We start from the raw sequence: 26,498 nt of genomic DNA, 5'->3' as shown, positions 1-26,498 counted from the left end.
GAGGTATGCGTAGCAATATGTGCAGTTAAAAAGAAGTGAGTCTATAAAACGCTGCCAAGTTTGGGCCGCGTTTTTGAGGCCATAAGGCATGTAACAAAATTCGTACAGGCCAAAAGGTGTGATTACTGCTGTCTTTGGGATGTCACTCTGTTCCATTGGTATCTGTAAATGTGCCTTGCGGCAGTCCAAGACACTGAAGATGCATGCTCCGCTAAGTACTTGCGCAAAGTCTTGTATGTGAGGTATCGGGTAATTGTCTAATACCGTCCGCACGTTGAGGCGACGATAGTCGCCGCACAGGCGCACAGTGCCGTCCTTTTTGGGAACTGAATGTATGGGGGAGGACCAGTTACTGTCCGATGGGCGAACAATGCCTGTCCTTAGAAGTTCCTCCACTGCAGCTTTAGCAAGGCGTAGTTTATGTGGTGGCAGTCGGCGCACTTTATGGCGCACTGGAGGCCCATCTGTCGTGACAATTTTGTGTGTTGTGCCATTCGTAATAGCGTTCAGCTTGGCTGGCGAACTCATTTGGGGCCCGTCGTGAACGGGGATCGGTAGCACACGAGAGTCACTAACCTGATGTTCCAGGGAAGCAGTCTGCTTCGGTGTCGACAAAGTTCCACGAGGTGCATCTCCGGTGTCAGGTGGTGGCGGCGTTGGCAGGCGTTGTACGAGGCGTCGTGCCTCGGTGAGGGCTCGTTCCGTTCGACATTGTGAGGACGGAGATCGTCGACTGCAGGGCGTTCAGGCTGGAGATGGGCGGTGGAAATCGTGAGGCTGTCTGCCGATGAAGAGCACTTGATGGGAGCTGTGCCCAGATCGTCGGGCAGCCGAGGGGGAGGGGGGGCCAAAGAGGCGACTGAACATGCAATGTGCGTGGACGAGGCGTGGTGCAATAATGCGGCTGACTGAAGATCTGGAGACAGTCCGAAGTGGAAAAGGAAGTCGATGCCTAATACTGGATCTTCGACATCAGCCACGTAGAAGGACCAAGTGAACTGTTTACCAGGTATGAGTTCAATAGGTAACTTGGCCAAACCCTCGACACGAAGTGTCGACTTATTTGCTGCTTGAAGGGACAGTTTGGTTGATGTCGTGTCCTTTACAGAAAATGTGGGAGGTATGACACTAACGTCTGCTCCGGTATCAACGAGAAAATACCGGCGCGAACCTACATCCAAGGCGTACAGATGTCCTCGTGGGGTGGGGGATCTGACAGAATGCAATGTCTGTGGGTGCCCCTGCCTGTATCCGCGGGCCGTGGCGCCTACTGCGGCTCGCGTGTGGCGTTTGGGAACGCACAGGGCGGACGGCAGTAGCGAGCGGCGTCCCTGAAAGTGGTGTGAAACCAGCATATGCGTGAATCGGCTATACTCGTCCCGCCAGCCGAAGCATCAGGCGGGGGGAAGGCGGGGCGGGCAGGCGCTAGCCCGGTTGGGGTGGGGAGCGGCTGTTGCTGACCCGCTGGCGGTTCCCAGTCTTGGCCGCTAGGTGGCTGCTGTTCCGTGTGCTGTCCGCGATACGCACGCACCCGTCCTCTACCGCCCGACGGTGGAAGTATACACACAGGGTTACCAATCTCGGCGGTGGTAGACACTGTGCTGTGTCGAATAATGGCGTATGCCTGATCCGCCAGCCGTAGTTTATCCTCGAGTGATGCTGCGGTATGTGGAAGCAAATGTAACTGTAGTTCTTGTGGCAGCTTCACCAACCACAATGCCCAGAGCGCTAAGTTCGGCAGGATCTCGGTACCGACCTGTGCACGCAAGTGTCGCCACAGCTTTGAGGGTGTTCTGTCGCCTAAAGTCTCATCGTAAATTATGTTGTGAATAATATTGGCCGGCGGATGAGAGAGGCGTTCGATAAGTAATGCGCGAGCAGAGGCATATTTGTTGCTCTTAGGAGGGTTCAGCAATAAGTCACTGATAAGAACAGGGTGGTCGTGCAGGTGGTTCACTAAACACACGAAACGGGTGCTGTCGTCCGCAATACCGTGTATGTCCAACATGTTGTCCACCAAGGTAAACCATGTCACTGGGTTGTCCGGTTGTAACGGCGGCAGCTTTGGGAAACGGCCGGGGGCCAGTGTTTGCGGGGCTGCCGGAGGGGCACGAAACGCACGGGGATTCTGCACGGTGTTCACTGGTGCGAAATGTGCCTCAGTGGCAGGCGATGTGTTGCGTTGAAGGTCCGTTAGCTGTGTAGGCGAGATGTGGTATCCAGTCCATGTAGGCACGGAATCTGTGCGGCCACACGTCAAGCACGGCGCGGCAGGCGCGGGCGGGTCAACTGCCGGTGCAGCCGGAATCTCGAGCAGAGGCGCGAGATCGCGATTGAGTGCCGAGTGACGGGGCAGAACCACGGCAGGTGCATCGCCCGAGGTGTGCGTGGGGCGGCAGGACGGGTAGGCGTATAAATGGTCCGGCGCAGTTGGCGCGAGTGTCCCTTCGACCAGCGCGAAGGGGGGCACGTTAAACGGCAGCCGTGCATGTGGACCCAGAAACTGGCCAGCCGCGTGGTCCATGCTGTGGGGTAGAAACTTGGGGTTTCCAGGGTCCTGTGCTGAAGGGGCATTCTGTTGAGCGTAGAATGCCGTAGAAGGTGTCTGCAACGATGTGTACAGCGCCCGGTGTGGTATGCCGGCAGAGGTTAGTGTCGTCCGGCCAGGCGAGGCAAACACGGGCGATACGAACGTTCCCGGTGTATTAGTGGCACACGGGGTGAAGCGTTGCGCTTCACAGTCGAATGTCCATTCTGTGGTCGCAGCGTCGTGCACTGCCATAAAAACTGGAGGCTGCGACATTGTCTATTGGCGCGAAACCGGTGATACACAGCGAGCGACTGCAACGTATTTTCGCGACTCGGGGTCACCAATGTGGGTTTTTATGGCTATAGTGACGGTCCACGCACCAAAAATTCCAACTTATTACGATAAGGCACTTTTATTACGGTTCGTATATTTACAGAAACACAAGAAAAACAATGCACAATTTCACGACACGTGTATCACTACTCAAGACGCAGACGGGACTGCCAAAGAAGCTCGAGTCCCCAAAGACCTTTTACTCTGCGCTTCGCCGGTGAAGTTACTGGCGGTCGACTGTCGCCACATCACTAATCCATATACATGAAAATTTCAATAAATTATTGGATACATTGTCCACTCCTGCAGAGTTCTCTCACTTTAAAGACCAGATGACTGTTTGAATTTCCTCTACAGTGTTAGGATTAACGTACATTTCTGGTATTATGTTGGAGTATGCATCCTGACATAAAGTCATAGCTTCCTCAACAGAGGGCCTACAGCCAATTTGATGGGTTACTGACAGGAAACGTTTGTTAAAAATTTCAGTCACACTTTTTTGATTTTCTATTAAGTTACCCCCATGCCTGATTTTTAGGTTAACCTTTCACTCCATGTACCTTACCCCTGGCACCTTCAGAATTCCAAACTGTGTGTTCCAGTCAGTGTTGTCAAAAGCTTTATCTAGGTCCATTAAGGTGTTAAATGTAGCTCTGCTGTTCATTAACTTCTGTTTTAAGGTAATTCGTAGGATCTGTACTGCCTTGCATGTTAATACATTTCTCCAAATCCTAAACTAATCTTTCCCGTGGTCAACTTCTACCAGTGTCTCCATTCTTCTGTAAATAATGTGTGTCAGTGTTTTACAACCATGATTTATTAAAAAGATAGTCCAGTAATATTCACACATGTCAGCATCAACCTTCTTTGGAAATGGAATTATTACATTCTTCTTGAAGTCTGAGGGTTCTTTGTGTGCCTCCTGCACCTTACACACCAGGTGGAGTAGTTATCCCATGGCTCTCTCTCCCAAGGATATCAGTAGGTCTGACAGAATGTTGTCAGTTCCATGAGCCACGTTTTGACTTAGCTGTTTCAGTGCTCTCTCAAATTCTTCTTGCAGTATCTGACAGCTGTAAGTGACAGCTGTTGTTTCCCACTACGTTCAACAGTTCATAGTGCCAACACAACAAAGCCTTGTTGGCTAATTTTGCAAGGCAAGTCATTGAGACAGTTGCACATGCAACTGCTGAAAAAGGTTACTGTCCCTCTTTCGAAACCATATGTTAGTCTTTCCTCTCCACAAATAAACCTTTGATCTGGGTGCACCTATGATACAGCAATCTATGTCATTGAAGCACGCAAGTCACCTCAATGTAGCAAAGTCTATGGCTCATAGGGATTACATATATATAGTTAGCCCCAAAGCACGCTCTCTCCTGAGCATGTGCAGGATATTCATTTCAAAATCAGAAGCCATATCTAGAGCTCTATAACACACGTGAATTATCTGAATCTAGAACTTTTTCTTGTATAATGATTGTTTGAGCAGAAGATTGCGGCCAGTAGACCACTGCTCCTTGTGAACTGTATTACTCTTTAAACATTGATTATCCGGTACATTACTTTCACAGAGCAGGCATTCTCAGCACTTTCATTTGGTTGTTAAGCCACATGGGAATACTAGGTAATGAATGTGCTGATAAATTAGCCAAGGCTACAAACAATATGGAAACATTAGAATTGAAGACACCAGGAACTTATTTGTCATCACTGTTTTAGCACCGTATCCTTAAGGCTTGGGGAATGGGATGGCAAATAGGTACGAGGTCTAAAACCTTCAGCTGAAGGCCACTCAAAACTTTGTACTTTGCCACCTAAATATTGATCACACCAAACTCATCCACAAATTTGTCCCATGGCTATTGTTTCAATAGCTGTTGAATGTGTTTTACATTTTCATGATGGAATGGACATTGAAACGAGGTCTAATACCATTCACTTCTGTATCAGCTCTGAGGCAATGCTGATTAGCTTCCATCTCTACTCATACTTTGTCCCCAAACTGACACATAAAATGAATTCACTATATACGTGTTCCCTCATGATGTTTATTGTAAATAATGTACTGCAGTTCAAAAGGAACTATGATGTACATAATGACAATACCAGGAAAAATTACATTCATTACTCCACACTAAGGTTGTCTTTAGTACAAAAAAGAGCACACAGTGCTTCCACCAAAATTTTTGATCACTTGTCCATTGATATAAAATGATGTCTGACAGACAGCAAAACCAAATTTTGAAAAAAACTGAAAAAAATTTTGTCCTCGACAATTCCTATTCCATAGAAGAACTTACAATGTAATGTGTAAAAGGTGGTGGTACACAGACGTTCTATCAGTCTACATATAATTCAGGTCTCTTACTTTTCTGAATTGTTACACAGAGGTTTCATGCCCATTCCTCAAGGTATTTTATGCACTGTTGTTAGTGCATTGTAGATCCAGAGGGCTGTTCTCAGCACAGAAGTCTCCTTCAGCTGCAATGATCAGCTTGTGCTTGTAAGTCACCCTTTTTCATTGGTTTAGCTCCTTTATATCCAGTACTATTAATACACCTCTTAGTCTCCCTTTAAATCTACCTCAAATAGTGGCACAAGCAGGGCTATTTTGAGATCATTTTTTCAAACAAATTACTGATGATTTGGTGCCTTCCACTTTCATCACTACAGGATGGCATTGGCTAGGGAAGAAGCATGTGATTCAGTTTAAGGAAATAATCATATTTTAATTTATGTAAAATGTGTTAAGTATAACAAAATAGTGTAATGGGATTCTGTGCAACTTCTGCAATAAAAGGAGTCTTTTTGTTGTGCTAAAGTGTAATAGTTAACAAAATACAAAAGGAAACATATGCTCAACCAGTATGGCTGACAAGAATGCCTGCCGTCTTGCTGCACATAGACATGCCCATAAAGAGATAAACTATATATTACAGCTCTCCAGCTGGAGAATGTGAGACTAAAGAAACAAGTTAGTGTAGCAGACTATAATATGATGTCTAACAAATGTACTGTACTTGTAGTTCTCAAACCACTATTCAAACATGCAGTGATGTTAGGCATTGGGGATCTGTTCCAAGGAAAAAAACCACAAAGAAACTAAAAGACTATTAAATCAGATTTGAAGCGCTAACCATATCTAAAAATTATGAATGAAAAGTGTCAAATGATAACGGAGAAAACTTGTTAACAGATGAAAGGGAAGGACCCAATACTTGCAAATTGAAAAGCTGTGTGTCAAAGTCAGTAAGGAAACACAAAATAAGGATCTTTTCAGGCAGCAACAGTCACAGTATGTCTGATATATTGAGTTCAGTGCAGAATGACTCAACCAAGTTTGAAGTAGATGGGCTTACTAAACCTGGAGCCTGTCTGAGTGATGTTGTGGGTAAAAGTGACTTCTGTGGATGGTCAGCTAAGGATTTTATTATAATAATGGGAGGATCAACTGATGTCAGTAAAAACTGAGCATCTGATGAGACTTCTGCCCTCAAAAGAACACTAGCGAGCCTCACACATAGATTAGATTAGATTAGATTTACTTTCATTCCAATTGATCCGTAGTGAGGAGGTCCTCCAGGATGTGGAACATAACAGTGAATATACAACATCAACATGACTTGATGGAAACCTCATATGTGAACAAATGAGTGTTGAAAACTAATATTAAATACAAAGAAGTCTGTGATCATTTTAATGATGTGACATTAATCAGTACAAGCTCTTTTAAGAGGGACCATTACACAAAACAGACCAACACTTTAATGGGAAACTCGTTTTATACAAAGAAACTGTAAAAGATTTAAGTGACAAATTAATATCTTTGTACACTGCCCACAGTGTTGAACAAGAGTGTCTGTCCCAATGATATCTGCAGTGATGACCAAGCCTTGTCCATACAGGCCTTAGTGAAAGTACAGCCATCATCATTAACTACACAGTCATGCAATTATAAATCTGTGTAATAATTAATAGCTAAAGACTGTGGATCTCTGTCTTTCTGCCATTTAAACATTCAATTAATGAGAAATAAACTTCCAGAACTAGAACTACTTGTAGAAGAATTTCGGTGTGGTACACTTTGCCTAAATAAGGACAGATACCCTTGGTCTAGGGGTAGTGTCTTTGATTAGTGATCAAAAAGTCCCTAGATTGAAACCCGCCACTGGTTAAGTTTTGATAAATAATGTGCAATGGCAGCTGAAGACTTCTGGCATAAGTCACCCTCATTCTGCCAATGGCATTGTCAAAGAGGGCAGTGGAGCAGACAGATGTTCAGGGCACTCTCTTGGGAAACTGCCCCTAAAGGCAGAAGAATCAACAATGATCAATGGGATGAGGATGCAGAAGGCGATATAAACACTGCATAAAAGACACACAATGTGTACCCACACAACATGTGGTCTGTAACTGAAAAAGTGTCATGATGATCTCTCCATTAGCAGTAAATTTCGGAATATCCCCCATTCTGATCTCCGGTTGGGGACTGTCAAGGGGGAGATGATCATGAGAGAAAGATCGATAACAGAAGTTTGAACATGGTAGGGAAGTTAGAAGATCTGAAAATGGAAATGCAAAGGCTCAATCTAGTTACAGTAGGGGTCAATGAAGTGAAATGGAAGGAGGACAAGGATTTCTGGTCAGATGAGTGTAGGGTAATATCAATAGCAGCAGAAAATGCATAACAGGAGTAGGATTCATTATGAATAGAAAGGTAGGGCAGAGAATATGTTACTGTGAACAGTTCAATGATAAGATTGTTTTTATCAGAATCGGCAGCAAACCAACACTGACAATGATAGTGCAGGTGTAAATGCTGATGTCACAAGCTGAAGATGAAGATATAGAGAAAGTATATGAGGATATTGAAAGGATAATACAGTATGTGAAGGGAGATGAAAATCTAACAACCATGGGGGACTGAAATGCAGTTTTAGGGGGAGTAGAAGAATGAGTTGAAGGAGAATATGGGCTTGGGACAAATAATGAGAGAAGGGAAACACTAATTGTGTTCTGTAACAAGTTTCAGCTACTAATAGCAAATACTCTGTTCAAGAATCATAAGCAGAGGAGATATACTTGGAAAAGGCTGGGTGATACAGGAAGATTTCAATTAGGTTACGGCATGGTGAGACAGAGATTCCAAAATCAGATACAGGATTGTAAGCTGTACCCAGGAGCAAATTTAGACTCAGATCACAACATAGTAGTGATGAAGAGTAAGCTGAAGTTTAAGAGATTAGTTGGATAGAATCAGTACGCAAAGAAGTGGGATATGGAAGTACTAAGGAATGACAAGATATGCTTGAAGATCTCTAAGACTATAGATACAGCAATAAGGAAGAGCTCAAATGGTTCAAATGGCTCTGAGCACTATGGGACTTAACATCTGAGGTCATCAGTCCCCTAGAACTTAGAACCACTTAAACCTAACTAACCTAAGGACATCACACACATCCATTCCCGAGGCAGGATTCGAACCTGCGACCGTAGCGGTCGCGCGGTTCCAGACTGTAGCGCCTAGAACCGCTCGGCCACTCTGGCCAGCGGAAGAGCTCAGTAGGCAGTACAGTTGAAGAGCAATGGACATCTCTAAAAATGGCAACCACAGAAGTTGGAAAGAAAAACATAGGTACAAAAAAGGTAACTGCGAAGAAACCATGGGTAAAAGAAGAAATACTTCAGCTGACCGATGAAAGAAGGACGTACAAAAATGTTCAGGGAAATTCAGGAATACAGAAATACAAGTCGTGAGGAATGAAATAAATAGGAAGTGTAGGGAAGCTAAGATGAAATAGCTGCAAGAAAAAGTAAAGAAATAAAAAAAATTATATATATGATGTCAGAAGGACTGACTCAGCATATAGGGAAGTCAAAACTACCTAGGGTGAAATTAAAAGGAGGATGGTTACATTAAGAGTGCAAGGGGAATTATACTGTTAAATGCAGAGGAGACAGCAGATAGGTGGAAAGAGTACACTGAAGGCCTCTATGAGGGGGGAGATTTGTCTGATGTGATAGAAGAAGAAACAGTAGTCACTCTAGAAGTGTTATGGATCATGCATTAGAATCAGAATTTAAGTGAGTTTTGGAAGACTTAAGATCAAATATGGCAGAGGAGATAGATAACATTTCATCAGAATTTCTAAAATCATTGGGGGAAGTGGGCAACAAAATGACTATTCATGTTAGTGTGTAGAATGTATGAGTCTGGTGACTTACCATATGACTTTTGAAAAATATCATCCACACAATTCCGAAGGCTGCAAGAGTTCATTGATTTTAACAGGAGAGCTAAAACAGCTTAGGTCTGACCCGCCACTGCCCGCACTGAATCTAGGTTTATTGTGCGGTATCACTCCCTGTATATCTAGTAAAGCCAACCAGTGCCCTTAAATAGTGCAAGGAGTCCCTCTACCAGTTTTTTTGTTAGACACAATTTCTTCAGGTCTAGTTGTCCCGAAGATTCTGTATCTTTTACTCTCCAATGCCATGCATTCGAAGATTAGGTGTGATGCAGTTTCTTCACCCTCATCACAGATCCTACATTTAGGGTCCTCTTCCGTTATACCCATTGTGTGTAGGTGTTTTTTGAAGTTCCCATGGCCGGTCATCAGTCCAGTCATGAGTTTGATCTCTTTCCTGTTCAGTCCCAGGATTACAGAGCTTCTATTAAAACATGGCTTGGGCATCATTACCTTACAATGTTTTTGTTTATTGACCTTGGTCCAATATCCTAAGTGCTGTTTCCTAAGCCAGTTCTGTAGTTCTAATTTGATCACAGCCTTGGTGATTATCAAGACAGGTACTGGTCCAATTAATGGAGTTGTTGCCTCCATCCTGGCCAATCTGTCAGCTTGTTCATCGCCACAGATCCCTGAGTGGCCAGGGACCCACACTAGGTTCACCCTATTGCTTCCCCCTAGCTCCACCAGAGCCCTGTGGCATTCTGCAACAAACTAAGATCTTGTTGCAGGAGCTGCCAATGATTTCAGGGCTGCCTGGGTGTCTGAATAGATGTAGATGCTTAGGTCATTGTAGCATCTACGCATATTCTCTTCCACACATGCCCTGATTGCAGTAATTTCGTCTTGGAATACAGAGGCCAGTTTCCCTAGAGAGATGATGCTCTCCAGTCTTGGCTGAACCCCGTACAACCCTGTCCCCATGCCTTGGTCTGTTTTTGACCCATAGGGTGCAAACTGTTTTCAACCTCTGCTCCCTACTTCCAATTATTTTGTTGTAAGGCTTGTCGAAGCAGTTGGGAGTTATTATATAGTCGGCAGGCATTTCCCCAGCCATACCTATATTTACCTCACTATGTTAGTGTGTGATTCTGGATATCCGAATGAGACCCAGTTTTGGCCAGTTTTAAGTCTGTATGCCCCAGCTGCTGCTTCCATCTTAACCAAAGGTGAAGTGGAAGCATATCCAGCATGGCTTCCATTCCAGCGGTTGGTGTGCTGCTAATTCTGCCCGTTATGGCTAAGCAGGCCAACCTCTATACCTTAGCAAGCTCTTTAGCAGCAACCTGCTGTTCTACCTTCTTCCACCACACTACGGCCCCATAGGAAATCCTAGGTCTAACCACTGTGGTCTATATCCACTGCATATCCCTGGGATTTAGGCCCCAGGTTTTGCCACAAGCCCTCCTAGTACTCACTAAAGTACTTTTTGCCTTGGAGCAGATACTCTTAATATGAGGGGTCCAAGTTAGCTTCTCATCCAAGGTTACCCCTTCACAGGTAGAGTTTCATTGAAGAGCTTTAGATTCCAATTTGCATGCTGAATATGTATCTTCGTAAATGGCACCACAACAGTCATCTTAGGATTAACTCTCAGATCCTGTTTAATGCACCATTTTTGCACAATGTACAACTCTCCTTGTGCCATATTCCTGACTGTGTCAGTGAAATTGCCAAGTTCTACTATGACAAGGTCATCTGCGTATCCTTGGCAGAAGCATTGTCTGGAATTTAGTTCCGCAATGACATTATTCACCACTAGATTCCACAATAGAGGAGACAAAACTCCTCCTTGTGGGCAGCCTCTAGTGGTAGCCTCTACCTTCCTTCCACTAAGCATGTCCCTGGGCTACCTACATATAGTCGTCCCAAGATCATGGACCTTTGCTGCCCTTATCATGGAATCAAAGGTCGTGTTACTGAAGGCCCCCTCGATATCCAGGAAGATGCAGAGGGCTATTTCTTGGAAGTGAAGTGCTTTTTCCACCTTCCCAACGAGTTGGTGGAGAGCCGTCTCACATGATTTACCTGGTTGGTGCGCGTGTTGGTTCACGTGTAGAGGGACCCTACTTAGCCTCCTCTCCCCAACATATACATTAACCAGCTTTGGGATGAAGACAACCTTCACTGCCCTCCAAGTATTGGGAATGACTCCTACTGCTAAGATAACCCTGAATAGCCTGCATAGGGCTCTTATAATCTTTCCTCCTGCCTGTTGCAGGAGAGCTTGAAAAATTCCATCTGGGCCAGGTGACTTGAACAGTTGGAATGTTCCCACCGCCCACTGGATTTTGTCGAAGTTCACACACTCCTTGGCCAATTCCCAGTCCTCTCTTTGAGTGCCTGAGAACCCTTGTCTCTCTGGGGTCACATACTGGTCTGTGTTATCAGTCAGAGCATATTGAGGAAAGTGAGTTTTGAGGAGCAATTCGAGCATCTCATGTGTTGTCTTTGTATATTCCCCATCCTCCTTCCTCAACGTATCTCCTGGATTGGTTGGTACTCTAGTGAGAATCTTGTGAAGTCTGGCTTGTGAAGCCATGCCCTCCACTTCCTCACAGAATGCCTTCCTGCATGCTTCCTTTTCTTGTCTTACTGCAAGATTGTAATTGACAAGGGCCTCATGATATTTAGCTCATTGTCCTTTATGTCTCGCAATATTAAACAGTCTCCATACCTGTTTTCTTTGCGTTTCCAGTTTGTTATTCCACCAAGGAACACTCCTATTTGTGCACTTCCTGGTGATTGTGCAGTTGTACTGATATGAGATCACTATGGCAGAGGTAACAGCCTCTGCTACTTCCTCAAATTCTACTGGCTTCCTTATCGTGGTTTTAATTTCCGATAAGCCTAAGTCAAGCCTAAGTTAAGGTCGCTCCTAGTCATGGTCTGTCTGGTTCCCATTTTAATTTAATGTACATGTGGTCCGACGAGGATGGCTCCAACACCACACGCCATTGTTTGACATAGTTACCCATTGTCATGGAACCAAATGTTATGTCAATTACTTCTTCCCTTCTGCTATTCCTGAATGTAGGTTGATCGCCCCTATTCAGGACCTCTAAGTTGTTAGCTAAGAGAAATTCAAGAAGGTACTCACCTCTACTGTTGGTGTCCTTGCTGCCCCACACTAGGTTGTGGGCACTGGTGTCACATCCCACCAGCAGTTGGTCACCTTGCCAATGTCAACTCTCTACCAGTCTCTTCACCTCCAAGTGAGGGGGAGAACTGTCTTCGTAAGGAAGGTATGCTGAGGCCAAAATAATTTCCCTCGTGATACCCTCACACTGCTGCATTTTGATGGTCACTAAGTCCCTAGAGCAGAAATCCATCACTGGCATCAAAGAAATGCCATTTATAACATAGATGCGTGTTCTGGAGTTTCTTAGATTCCTAGCATCGATCAGCTTACCTCCAGTGCCTCCGAGGCCTGATACACCCCTTTGTATAAATAGGGTTCTTGTATCAGGGCCATGTCCACTTCCTGTCTCCTCAGGCAGTGGCTCAGGGCAGCAGAGGCCCCTTTACAGTGCTGCAGATTAATCTGCAGCACCTCCAGGCTCCGTCTTACTGCTATCTTTGAGGTCTTTGAGAACCCTGATGGTGACCTGCGAGAACCCGAAAAACAGTTTCAGGTTCTGCTCCCACATCACCTTCAGGGACTTCTCACCAACCTCCACCACCAGGGTTCGTCCTTCCGGAGCAACCTTCTGGTTAATCACTCTCCATTCTTCTGTCAGCACTTTTGGGTTCTGGGCCTCTATTTTCCTGAACAGAGTCTTGGGAGAGACTTCCTTAAGGATCTTAGGTAGCCATAATGATATCTTTATGATCTTAAGAAGCTCCGCTGCCATCTTGACCAGCAGCTGTGTATCTTCCCACGGGGATATCATGGGCACCTTGTCCTTGAGCCATTCTACTGTGTGCACCCCCTCACAGACAAAAATGAGTGCACCACGATCTAGATAGACCCTCCTGAAGTTGGGACCTGGGCCAGCGCCCCCCCCCCCCCCCCCAATCTTTTCAAAGAGGGCCGTCCGTACTAGTTCCTCCTGCTGTGAGGTAATGGCCACCAGTGGATAACCTTCCTAGATAACTGCCATCCTAAAACCCGAGACTGCAGTACCATAGGTCTGTTTCCCTATTTCTTGCCTCAGTTTCTTCTGGACTTGCTTATCCAGGGAGGAGGGAGTCTTTGATTCCTCCCTTATCCACTTACTACCTGTCTTTGACGTTGTGGGGTCTGCGTGTCCCCTTCAACCTGAGACAGTTTTTTCCTGGGGGTCTTTGGTTCTAGTCCCTTTACTTCCCTCCACTTGGGAAGCCATTCTTTTCCTTCCTTTTTCCTCTGTTCCCTGAGTAGCTTCCTCCTCTGGGCCCCAGACAAGCCTTTGATCTTAATCTGGTCTAGCTTCTCGGTTACAGTTCCCACTTCTGGCTCAGGTCTATACCCTGATTCAATAGTGGAAATGCCTTCCATCGGTTCTGTCCACGACGTTTGGGTATCTGAGGTCTCAATTTGCCCCTCAGTTTCTTTTTCTTTATTTTCTATAGTCGTGTCCAAGTTGGTCCCACGAGATTTGGGGATCTAGAAGGTCCACACCACGAATACCCCGTGTGGTGTAAGGCTAATTACTCAGGGAGGCCACCCGGTATCCCTGAGGCTCCATTTGCAACACATCTTCCCATGTGCCACTCACCCCTCAGCATGGATCGCATCACACCTTGGGTTGGGTCAGGGAATAGGGTAGGACTAGGAGTGGATAGGGAAGATAGGACATTGTGGGACATTCTTAGTCTGATCCATCGGCTGAGGCATTTCTGGCAGTAGGTCCTCTACCTTCGGCATAGCCCTCAGCTTCCCGTGGATACGCAAGCCTCTCTACCTGCACGGACAGTGCTTTGTCAAGGTGGTGTCCCCCAGAGAGGAAGAGTTGACAAGTGTGAGAATTATTACACAATCAGCTTAACAGCTCATGCATCCCAGTTGGTAAGAAGAATAATATACAGAAGAATGGAAAAGAAAATTTAGGATGTGTTAGATGATGATCAGTTTGGCTTTAGGAAAGGTAAAGGCACTAGAGAAGCAATTCTTATGTTTCAGTTGATAATAGAGGCAAGACTAAAGAAAAATCAAGACACATTCTTAGAATTTGTTGACATGGAAAAAGCGTTCAACAATGTAAAATGGTGCAAGATCTTCAAAATTCTGAGAAAAATATGGGCAAGCTATAAGGACAGATGGATAATATACAATATGTACAAGAGCGAAGAGGGAGCAATAAGAGTGGAGACAGGGATGTAATCTTTCACCTCTACTGTTCAATCTGTACAGTGAAGAAGCAATGATGGAAATAAAAGTAAGGTTCAGGAGTGGAATTAAATTTGAGGTGAAAGGATATCACTGATATGATTTGCTGGTGATACTGTTATTCTGAGTGAAAGTGAAGAAGAATTACATGATCTGCTGAATGGAATGAACAGTCATATGAGCAGAGAACATGGATTGAGAGTAAATTGAAGAAAGACAAAAATAAAGTAGCAGAAATGAGAACTGCTTGAAACTTAACACCAGGATTGATAGTCACAAAGTAGATGAAGTCAAGGAATTCTGCTAAGTAGGCAGCAAAATAACCATTGATGGCTGCAGCAAGGAGGACATCAAAAGCAGACTAGCACTGGAAAAAAGGGCATTCCTAGCCAAGAGAAGTCTACTAGTATGAAACATAGATCTTAATTTGAGGAAGAAATTTCTGAGAATGTACATTTGGAGCACATCATTGTGTGGTAGTGAAACATAGACTGTGGGAAAATTGGAACACAAGAGAATTTGAGATGTGGTGCCACAGAAGAATGTTGAAAATTAGGTGGATTGATAAGGTAAGGAACGAGGAGGTTCTGCACGGAATCGGAGAGGGAGGAATATGTGGAAAACATTGACAAGGAGAAGGAACAGTATGATAGGACATCTGTTAAGACATCAGGGAATGACTTCTATTGTACTAGAGGGAGCTGCAAAGGACAAAAACTTTAGAGGAAAACAGAGATTGGAATACATCCAGCAAATAATTGAGGACATAGGTTGCAAGTGCTACTCTGGGATGAAGAGGTTGGCATGCAAGAGGAATTCATGACGGGCCACATCAAACTAGTCAGAAGACTGATGACTCAAAAAAAAGTGCACTGATTGAAGGAACATGAACACAATAAGATATTCCAGCTGGCTATAAACTTGTAACTACTTTTAACATGCTACTGTAAGTCAAATATATGAAAAGGTGGGGTATAAATTACTGATGAAAAGTGACCATTATACAGTTAAGATAATAGATGACAAGCATTTAGTATGTGAAGGAGAAATTAAAACTACTGCCATTCACTTCCCTGACAGCAAGACATGGTAGCAAGCAAGTACTGTGTGCTCAAAGCTAGTATTAACATTTTTATACAGCAAATAAATAATCTGATAATGTACCTACTTAGATACAAGAGTCATAAATTTTTAATTATTGGTGACATCAATACTGATGTGTTGATTGAAAATTCTAAAAGTAACCTTCTACTGTGCTGATTAAAACTAAAAGTAACCTTCTACTGGAGACCCTCAAGTTGTACAATTTCTCTTATCTTAACTATAAGCCTACCAAGACATCAAACACTGGCAGACTTTGTATAATTTTAAGTGTTGTTAAATCTATGTTGTCTGACCATTATTGAATATTCCAGAAAGTAAACTGATCCAAAAAAGATCATGTTCAATCAATATAACCTTGACCTGTGAGACAGTTAAAACCACTAAATGTAAGAAATCGCACACAAAGATTTTTAGCAATAGACGGGTGTACCACTGTCATGGGGAATGACTCATTGAATGATGCTTATTTATGGCATGTCATTACAACTATATTTAATGAGTACGTTTCCCTCATTGTTAAGCACAAGAAATCAAATGTAAGGAAGGGACAAAACAAAAATGTAACTACCTGGTATACACCTTACTTGAAAAATTTAAGAATTTTGTTAAGAATTTACTATAACAAATGCCATACTATTAATGAGAATAGACATTCATATGACAAATTAAAAAATACAGAATATATGTCATTTCTGTAAAGAAAAAAAAAAAAAAAAACAAATGATACCTACATTTCCCAGTCCAGTAAGAGAGGTAAAGCTTCTTGGAAAATAGTTAATACAGAAGCAGGGCTCTCTGCAGAAAATCTACCAGCTCTACCAAATATAGGTGAGCTAAATAATAGTTTTATAAATTCTGGGAAATGTCAAATGAAAGTAATTTAGATGACAATTTGGACAGGCTTCCCACTTTACAAGAAGCAGAGCTTGAGGTAGACTTGCCAAAACTTGGATAGTAGACTATTTATAGTAAGGCCATACTGGATCTTGCCAGATCACTGAGCAATGCCACAACCAAAGATATACATGGTTTTTCTAATTCTATCTATATGTATTCTGTTGTCTCAACTTATAAATAGGATGTTTAGAGACAGAACATTTCTAGACAAACTGACAATTGTCTTGCCTGTATACAGAAAAGAAGACATAAATTCACCCCAAAATTACAAAGCAATAGCTACAGTACCAATAATTTCGAAAATTATTGAAACATTTATGAAAGACCACTTAAATTATTTTTTTAGTGTAACAACTTATTCAATAGGACCTAATATGGGTTCTGAAGTGTGCTATCAGCATTTATGGTTGTACAAGAAGTTCTGTTTATCATTACTAATGGATCTGAAAATAGGCAGTACAGCTATGCCTCTCTAGTAGATCTTCCTAACACATTTGATACTGTCTCGCATAGAATTTTCATTAAGAAACTTGAAACATATGGAGAAACTAAAATAGAACTAGCATTACTGAAATCATATTTGGCAAGTACAAACTTGATGGTAGCTGTAAATTCAAATAATTAATCTGATCTTCTGAAAGTAAAATATGGAGTCCCACAAAGATGTACTGGGTCCGTTCTTATTTGTTGTCAATGTGAATGACCTCCCTAACTTACTACCGTATAAATCTCTGATGTCCATTCGAGACAGACTTTTATCACATCATCTAAGGATGTGAATGCTGTCAAACAAATGAACAATGCCATGATGGAAAAGGTAGCTCAGATGGTCCACAAAAATAGGCTGACGTTAAATAATGGTAAAACTGAACATACCCTCTTTTCTCTTAGAAATTTTATAATGGACAAAATCACTCAGTAAAGTTGTCAGGTATCTACCTTGAGACTAAATTATGCTGGAACACCAACACAGAAAAGCTCTGTAGGAAGCTGGCAAGAGCTTTATGTCTTTTAAGGAAACTCAAGGAATGTGTGTGTAAATAACTCATGATTAATGGCATTCTGTGCCTTTTTCCATACACACTTACATTATGGGATACTTCTTTTGGGAAACTCTACTGGGGCAAAAGATGTCTTTACCTAACAGAAGGAGGCCATATCAGATGTATATTTAGCTTAAGCAAATTAACATCTTGTAAACAATACTCTGTTGAACATAAGACACTTAAAAGTCCCCAGCCTCTACATACTAAAGGTACTTATGCTTGATAAACAGAACGTCCATGAGTGTGAAAGTAAGTCAGATGTGCATTTACATGGTGCCAGAAATAGGAACTTACTAGACATTCTTTGGGCTCAGTTAAGTAAAGTTAAAAATAATTTTTACATGCTGTCAAAACATTTTTCAGCAGTACACCTTATGGCACAAGGGAATTACATGAAAATAAATTGAAGATGGTAGTAGAGACATGGCTGAAAGAAAAAAAGCATTTTTAACACTAATGAATTTCTATCTACTGAAAAAAGTGATAAACTTTTATTAATGTAACTGTGAATACAATCTTATACATAACCTATATATGTCTGGCTTCAGCTGCCAGAGACTATGGTTATGTGTCTGTGAGTTGTCATTGCATGAGTGTGTGTATGTATGTTGTCTATTTTTGACAAAAGCCTTTTTGACCAAAAGCTCACTTTCTGACACTCTTCTTGTTGGACCTATCTGCAACTCAGCATCTCTGCTATCTATATAATCAGTAGCAACTATCCTTTTCATAACATTTTTACGTTCCATTCTGGGTTTTCCATTGTTTGGTTTTGCCTTAGGTCTCTTTAAATTAGAGTCAAAATCATACAAGTGACAGCAAATGTAAGGAATGCTGAAACTCTTTTCAATTTCATTAAATATTTGATTTCATTAACTGGTTACATAAATTTTTATGTTTAATTGTTTCAGTTACAAAGGAGACATCACAATGGATTCCCTTTTGAAGCAGTTAAGTAGTCTGCAGCAAGAAATGAAGCTGATAACTGAAGAAAACAATTTTCTGAGCAAAAAGTTGTCTGAAATTACTGACAAGGTGAATATTATCCCTTTCTGAAAGTTTGCTCCCCTTGCAATATAAGCAAATAATGTAATTAATATATATTTGTGTGTGTGTGTGTGTGTGTGTGTGTGTGTGTGTGTGTGACAATTTTTTTCCATTTGTGTCTTGATGAACTGATATAAAATGTTGTTCAGCTGAGCTTATATGATACAATTGAAATTTTATTTTGCAGTAGTGTAATAAAAGGCACTTCAGGTAACACTATATTTTTAATGTGCAGCAATAATGTGTCACAGAGAGTAACATCACAATCAAATTATATCACAAAACCTGATGCTTCTGTACTTGCATTGAAGTGGCCATGTGTGGTATCAAGTAACAGCTGTATGGTAATATGCTGTGACACTGGGCAGCAGCTCTTGCAAATTATGCCCAAGAGGATGATCATTTCCAGATGGAACAAACTTGTATTCTAACTTTTATCGCAGTTAAACAGTGAATATGCTGTAATTAATGGGAAACTGATTGTGGGCTATTGTCAGAACAGTCATGTCTCTCTTCTCTCTCCTTCTGAATGGTCCTTTGAGAGCCCAATAGTACCAACTGACTGTGTCATCCTCAGCCAATAGGCATCACTGGATGTGGATATGGAGGGGCATGTAGTTAGTGCATCTCTCTCCCAGCCATTGTCAGTTTTCATGACCGGAACCACTACTTATCAGTCAAGTAGTTCCTCAATTGCCCTCACAAGAAGTGAATGCACTCCATTTACCAATGCATTCAACAGACACAGACAGGTGCTACCAAGCCCAACAGCACATAGCTTTGGTGATCTGATGGAAACTGGTCCCACCAAGGTGGTTGGCCAGTCATGTTAGGCACCCATTTAATGGCAAAGGCTTTTATTGATAGTGTCAGTGGCAGTGTTTGGACAACATATGGGTACTAGAACAAAATGTTTGCAATTACCAGATCCATTGGCTTTCAAGGCGGGTCTATAAAATTGGCACAGATATGCTGCAATGGCTTGTCTGGGAGCATCCATGGTGGGAAAATTTATATCAGGCACAGCCTGATTTTCTTCAGAAGTGTGGCTCATGTGTTCAGTACCAAATAATAGACTTGGTCAATATGCATGCCACTGGGTAAGATCTTGTGTAGGCATTAACCTTCCAGCGACCTTTATACAGGAGTGCCAAAAAGTTATGATGAAGGATTTGAGGGACAACAACACATTGTTGATCGGTGAGAATCATAGCAGCTTTTACTCCTAGTGCAACTGACAGTACATGTGTGTGAGCAAAAGAGGGGTGAAATTTAGATTCCTTAAAGCTCAGATGGGGCTACTTTTTTTTATTTGTTTTTGGTGTGATGTGATATTTGCTTTAAGATAGGGCCCTGTTTTGTAAATTTTGCAATAATTAGAGCCATACTAGCAAAACTGTCAACTTTTATTCTAAGGTCATTATAATGCTGGAAAAATACTAGTTGTTGTTTGTTTAATTCTGGGGCTGGTCCCATTGGAAGTTGGGAAAAAGAATATTTCCACATTTCACAGTTGGTCTTTTAATGTGTTTAATAACTTAAAGAGCTAAGAAATAGTGTTCACCAATGCAGTCTCTATGCTGTTCGTTTTGGAAATACTGTTATGGTTATGTAAGCCAAACATTTTGACTCATGATTTAGGGTCAGTAATAAGGTAATTTTATATTACAGAGATACATGTTGAACTTATGTATGGCATACACTGTAAGGCAGCAGAATACATTTTTTTATGTTCCCACAGTTATACATGAGATTACAACATATACATAAGTATTTGCTGGCTGTAAGGTTTATGTTCTGTGTGTTGTGTGATATTTGGAGTAAGTAAAAGTATATATTCTGTTGTTATGTTTAATGGTTGAGGTGGCTTTTCTTTTTAATTACTAATAATCAAATAAATTTCCTTCATGCGCAGCAACATTCAAGTATTTAGTTACTGAGAGCACTAATTGATTAAAGGCTGAGTGAAAAGTCTCTGACAAGATTACGTTTAGCTTTTGTGTATGTGGACTTTTACTCTGTTTTACCTGTATTCAGCTGAATATGAAGTTAAGTTTCAACCAAAATCAGTTCCTGATTGAGAAACCAAATGACCATTAAGTTGGAGATTGGAAGTTCTCTGTACGAGCACATTTAGAACTTTGGGACTGCGTGTGTGGTATCAACTAATCCAAAGAAAGCTGTTGAGTCATATTGTGAAGAAAAAGACCAATAAATCTGATGAAGATGCAGATTTCATTGCAGGTATTATAGTATCTTCACATTCGATGAGTGAACATGTGGTATATTGACTCAGGTGCCTCATCGTGAATGACAAGTTGATTTAAATCTATATCCAGTATGTGGGGCCACTGATACAGTGTATAGGGTCCACTGATATGTACCATAGCAGTGACCAACAAATATGGAAATGTCATTTTCTTTGTGATTGTGATGAAAACAGAAGAAATTAAATGATGGTTGGATAATACTTGCACATACTTAAAAACATACAGCTCATCTCTTGTTGGTTAGTCCAATAGTTACAAATGGCTGCAAAATAAATTTTACACATAGTATTTTTTAATGACTGTGATGGAACGTTTATTCTTCTCTAACTATCAAATCTATTCATCAAGAATCAGCAACATTAATGGGCATGGGTTCCTTTGAAGTAAAATATTCCGGAGGTAAACTAGGTTCCCATTCAGATCTCCGGGCGGAACCTACTTCGAAGAGATTCAGGCCGAAAGGAACTTTCAGGTTGGGAATATGGAATGTTAAAAGTTTGAACAGGCCAGGAATGTTCCAGACATTATTAGACGAATTAGATAGATACGATGCAGACATTACAGCTATTCAAGAAACTCGGTGGCAGAGGGAGGGTAGCATAAAGAGGGGTAACTATACATTTTTCTATGGAGGTGCGGAAGCTCACAGTTTCAGAACAGGTTTCACACTACATAGAAAAGTGCTTCACGCAATCAGAGATAAAAGGTTCATTAGTGACGGACTATCAGTTATAGTGTTGTCCGGCAGGTGGAATAGACCTGTAGTAATTAATGTACACACACCAACTGAGAACACTGAAGAGGTTGTTAAAGATGGCTTTTATGAAGAACTGTGGGATGAGTTCTCCCTGTACAATACAAAATTTATCATAGGCGATTTTAATGTGAAGATAGGGAAGGAGGAAGCATTCCGGCCTACAATTGGGAAAGAAAGTTTGCATAACATTTCGAATAATAATGGCACAAGGGTGGTTAATTTTGCTGTTTCAAAAGACATGATTGTTGAGAGCACATATTTCAAAAGGAAGGACATTCATAAAGCAACTTGGGTCTCTCTGGATGGACACATCCAAAACCAAATTGATCATGTTCTTGTAGATCGGAGATGGCACACTAGTATAGAAAATGTTAGGAGTTTCAGGGAAGCAGACTGCGATTCTGATCATTTTCTTGTAGTTGCCAAAGTTCACCAACAGCTATCTACAGCAACATCAAGGTGTCACAATGCAGAACTTGTTAGGTTCGACACTGAGAACTAAATGATGAAAACTTTAGAAGAAGGTACATGATAGAAATTTCAAAAAGGTTTGATGCTCTCAGGACACACGAAGATCAAGATGAGGATGTAAATAAACAGTGGATCACTGTGAGGAATAATATCAAAGAGGCAGTGAAGGTCACAATAGGTACAATTAAGAACAGGAGGAAACTGTGGTTTGATGAGGAATGCAAGAAATTGGTAGAGGAAAGGAGAAAAGCACAATTAGATTGGGATAGAATGGGAGACAGAAAATGAGAGGAGTTCTTGAACTTGAGAAGGGAAGTTGGTCGTAGGCTATGGGTAAAGAAGAGGGATTATTTGAACAATCAAATTACAAAAATGGAAACAAACAGTAAAACAAAAAACATTAGGGAACTTTACCTAGACATAAATGGGTATAGGAAGGGCTTCAAGGCTAGGACAAATGCACTTCGAGGGGATGCTGGGGGAATACTGACAGACCCCAGTGCTATATTAAGTAAGTGGAGGGTGTATTTTGAGCAGCTATTAAATGTACACCAGGAAGCAGGAAATGAGCAGGTGTACGAAATACATACAGCAGAACCCCAGAGACCTGAGTCAATGTTAAAGGAAGTAAGAGATGCAATCAACAAATTGAAAAACCAGAAAGCACCAGGATCAGATTGCATAACTGCAGAATTAGTTAAAAATGGGGGACAGACATTGGTGGAAGTAGTTCACAAAGTGATATCTAAAGTATGGACTCAGAGATGATACCTGAAGAGTGGCAGGAGTCGATTCTGATCCCAATTTTTAAGAAAGGTGACAAAATGGATTGTAGTAATTATAGAGGGATATCACTATTACCAGTATGTTCCAAAATTTTCTCGAATATTCTGCTAAGCAGGCTTACAATATATGCAGATGAAATTGTGGAGGATTACCAAGCCAGCTTTTGGAGGAACAGATCAAATATAGACCAAATATTCACCGTGCATCAAATTTTGGAAAAGAAATGGGAATACAATAAACCAGTTCATAATCTTTTCATAGATTTTACAAAAGCATAAGATTCAGTATTGCAATCAAAATTGTACAGAATTCTTTTGGAACTTGGAATACCAAAGAAGTATGTTAGACTTATAGAAGCGAGTTTGAAAAACACAAAAGGTAGAGTACGCGTGGGGAAATTGGAGACAGAAGAATTTGTAATAAAGAACGGACTTAAGCAGAGAGATGCCCTGTCTCCGCTACTTTTTACTTTTGTCCTAGAATATATTGCACAAATGGCAGCAGATAATTCAGAGGGTGTGGAGTTAAATAGAAGTATTAAATATTAGGGTATGCAGATGATCTAAACATCATTAGCGATAGGAAAGAATCTGTAACAGCAAATGAGAATGCGTTAATCAAGGCTAGTGAAGATGTAGGTCTAAGGATAAGTGAAGACAAAACTAAATACCTGTTTACTACTAGAATGCCAACAGCAGTAGATCAGGAAATGTTAAGAGTTGGAGACATGCAGTTTGAAAAACTGAACACATTTAAGTATCTAGGCGTGGACATCACTTCGAGAAATGAAACTGAATCCGAACTGAAGAAGAGATTATGGGCGGGAAATGTGTGCTACTTCTCACTGAATAGATTACTTTCACCACGGATATTGTCTAGGAATTTAAAGATTAGAATATACGAAACTATTATTCTACCAGTTATGCTGTATGGGTGTGAGACTTGGTCTCTCACTGTGGAAAATTAAAAGCCATTTTGAGTATCTGAAAACAAAATTTTGAGGAAAATTTTCGGAGCAAAAAGGGATGACATTAGCAGAGAGTGGTGAAAACTGCATAACAAAGAGGTTCACGAACTCTATTCAAGCCCTGACATAATCCGTATTATTAAATCATGTAGGCTGCGATGGGCAAGTCACATAGCTCGAATGGATGAGGGCAGGGCAGCGTGCAGAGTACTGGTAGGGCACCTAGAAGGAAAACGTCCTGTGGGGAGACCGAGGCGTAGTTGGGAGGACAATGTGAAGGCTGATTTGAGGAGCCTAGGTATTGAAGATGAATGGAAGGAAATAGCCCAAGACAGGGACAGATGGCAAAAATACGTTGCTGCGGTAATGGACTCTCGAGTCCGGTATGACCAGTGAGTAAGTAGGAGGGAACGTTTGTGTCCATTTATACTGATAAATAACATGGATTTGTTAATCACAAACAAAGACGTGATTGCTAATCTTACATTTGAAATGCCATCAAATTGTGCCACTGGCACATGGAACATTTTAAATTTTACTGATGTATGCAAGTTACCATAATGTACCAAGAAAGGAAAATTGTCTCTTGCAAGGAGAAAAAAACCTCTCACACGCATGACATGTCTCAAAGTGGAGCAAATCAAACAGCCATTCAATAATATAAGGGGCAATCAAAAAGTTCCTGTTTGAGCTCATCGCTGCAGTGTATATGCAACATAGCATGACTCTGATGTGGGTATTTGAGCATCAAGATGAACGTAAGGGCGTAGTGCGACATTCATGTCTTTCCGAAAGGTGACCAACGTACTGTTACTCATTTCTTGGCTGCTGAAGGACAAACACCAGTACACAGCCTTCGGAAAACAAAGAATGTGTGTTGTACAGCAGATCTGTTGAAAACCATCATGGGACTGTGCACCAAGTTCCGTCCTGGTCACAGGTTGACACAAGAAGCAGCATATTCCTTGAGTGCAACAGAGGCTGGTGGGAGACACTCAAGCACCCACCCTATAGTCTAGATCTCGCCTCATGTAATTATCACACCTTCAGCCCCTTAAAAAAGGCCTTGAAGGGTTGAAAATTCCTGTCGCACAAGAATGCACAGCAAGCAGTTATAGACTTCTTCACACAGCAGGACACAGAGTTTTATCAAACGGATATTGTCAACCAGGTGCATCAGTGGCAAGATTGCCTCAATGCTCACAGCAATTTTGCTGTATTGGCATATTGATTCTGGACTGTATGGCCTCCATATGGAAACTTTTTAATCACCACTTATATTTTTTCTAGAGCTCCACAACTATTACAGATGAACACATTGGCATATGTAGCCTCGTGTAAACTGTATCCCTGTGAGGTATAAATTTTCTTTATTCCCACATATGATAATTCCAGAATTGTGCAGATGGAATTATCACATACGATCAATTGTAAGGGAGATGGCAGGTTTCAGTTCATTGGCAGTATAATGCGAAAGTGCTATCAGTCTACAAAGGAAACTGCTTGCAGATCACCATCTTAGATTGTAGCTGAAGTGTGTGGACCTCATTGCAAATAAGACTAACAGGGGGTATTGAATGTATAAAGAGAAGGGCAGCACAAATGCCCAGAGGTTCTTTGATTCACAGGATAATGTTACATAAATATTGAAAAACCTGGATTGACATCCTCTTGAAGTTAGACTCCAATCATCCTGCAAAAGCCTAGTGACAAAGTTTCAAAACCAGTAATCAGTGGAGAAAGTGGAGATATTTTTCACCCCAATACATGTCATTCTTGCAGTGACCACGAAGACAAGTTTAATTCCCAAAGAAAAAATACCAGAAATAGGACTCAGGTTGGGAAAGAAGGTATTATGAGTCTACTAAAGTATATCATTTGGTTGATCTTGCCATGTACAACATTATTAAGAGTAGAAATGAAGTATTATTAGAAAATGTGCAAAACTGATATAAAGTGTACTTATATTGTACATCTGAGAGAAAAATATGTGAAGAAAAGAAACAGGTGAAATAAGACAACATGCAAGAAACATATGCAAAAGAGGCAAAGCTGAATATCAGCCAGCTAACAATGATCATGACTACTTACCTGACGTGACAATATCAGCAGGCACTCCAATACAAGGTTATATCTTATGTCCATAAACAGAGGCTGTTTAATACAGACATTGGATGACTGCTTGAAATAGAACTCAAAAGACCAAGAACTGATCCTTTTGTATATTGTGCTACTGAGACATCAATTATATTATTTCTTACAGGGTGGGTGGATAAAATGCTATTCCTTATAGTGTGGGTAGATAAAATACTAACTTCTGGTAGACATCAGTGACACTTAGTAGAAAATAAAGAAATGATCAGATAAATTTTGCGTGAAAGCTGTTGGGGAAGTGAGTTAGTTGTTGGCGAGGTGAACTAGTTGTTGGCATGAACAAAAAACATCATGAAACTGCCTTTGTTAAGTTTTATATTTAAAAAAACTATATTAATGAATATTAGATTATTTTGGTATGCCAGAGTGCAGATCTAATCAAACTCCTATTGAAGTGAATGCAAACTTTTACAAAAATTCTATATCAGAAAAGACAACATGCCCTACAGACAAATCCTACACTATTTTGATAACAATAGTCCATTATGTATTGCATTGACTCCATTAATTTACACATTTTAAAAGTATTAAACAAAGCTGCAAAACACATATTGAACTACCTAAACACTACTTT

The 26,498-nt window shown here is 41.4% G+C and overlaps 1 protein-coding gene across 1 annotated transcript in view; it reads left to right on the top strand.

Annotated features, from left to right (window-relative positions):
* The window catches only part of LOC126236313 (uncharacterized), a 111,551-nt gene that overhangs the window by 46,653 nt on the left and 38,400 nt on the right, over positions 1-26,498 (top strand). Inside the window, exon 4 of the mRNA XM_049945528.1 lies at positions 18,384-18,507. Within this exon, the coding sequence (XP_049801485.1) occupies positions 18,384-18,507 (124 nt within the window). The remainder of the gene's footprint in view (positions 1-18,383; positions 18,508-26,498) is intronic.

Source organism: Schistocerca nitens, chromosome 1, assembly GCF_023898315.1.
Source record: "Schistocerca nitens isolate TAMUIC-IGC-003100 chromosome 1, iqSchNite1.1, whole genome shotgun sequence".
In the NCBI taxonomy this organism is placed as follows: domain Eukaryota; kingdom Metazoa; phylum Arthropoda; class Insecta; order Orthoptera; family Acrididae; genus Schistocerca; species Schistocerca nitens.
This window is presented reverse-complemented; position numbering and strand designations above follow the sequence as displayed.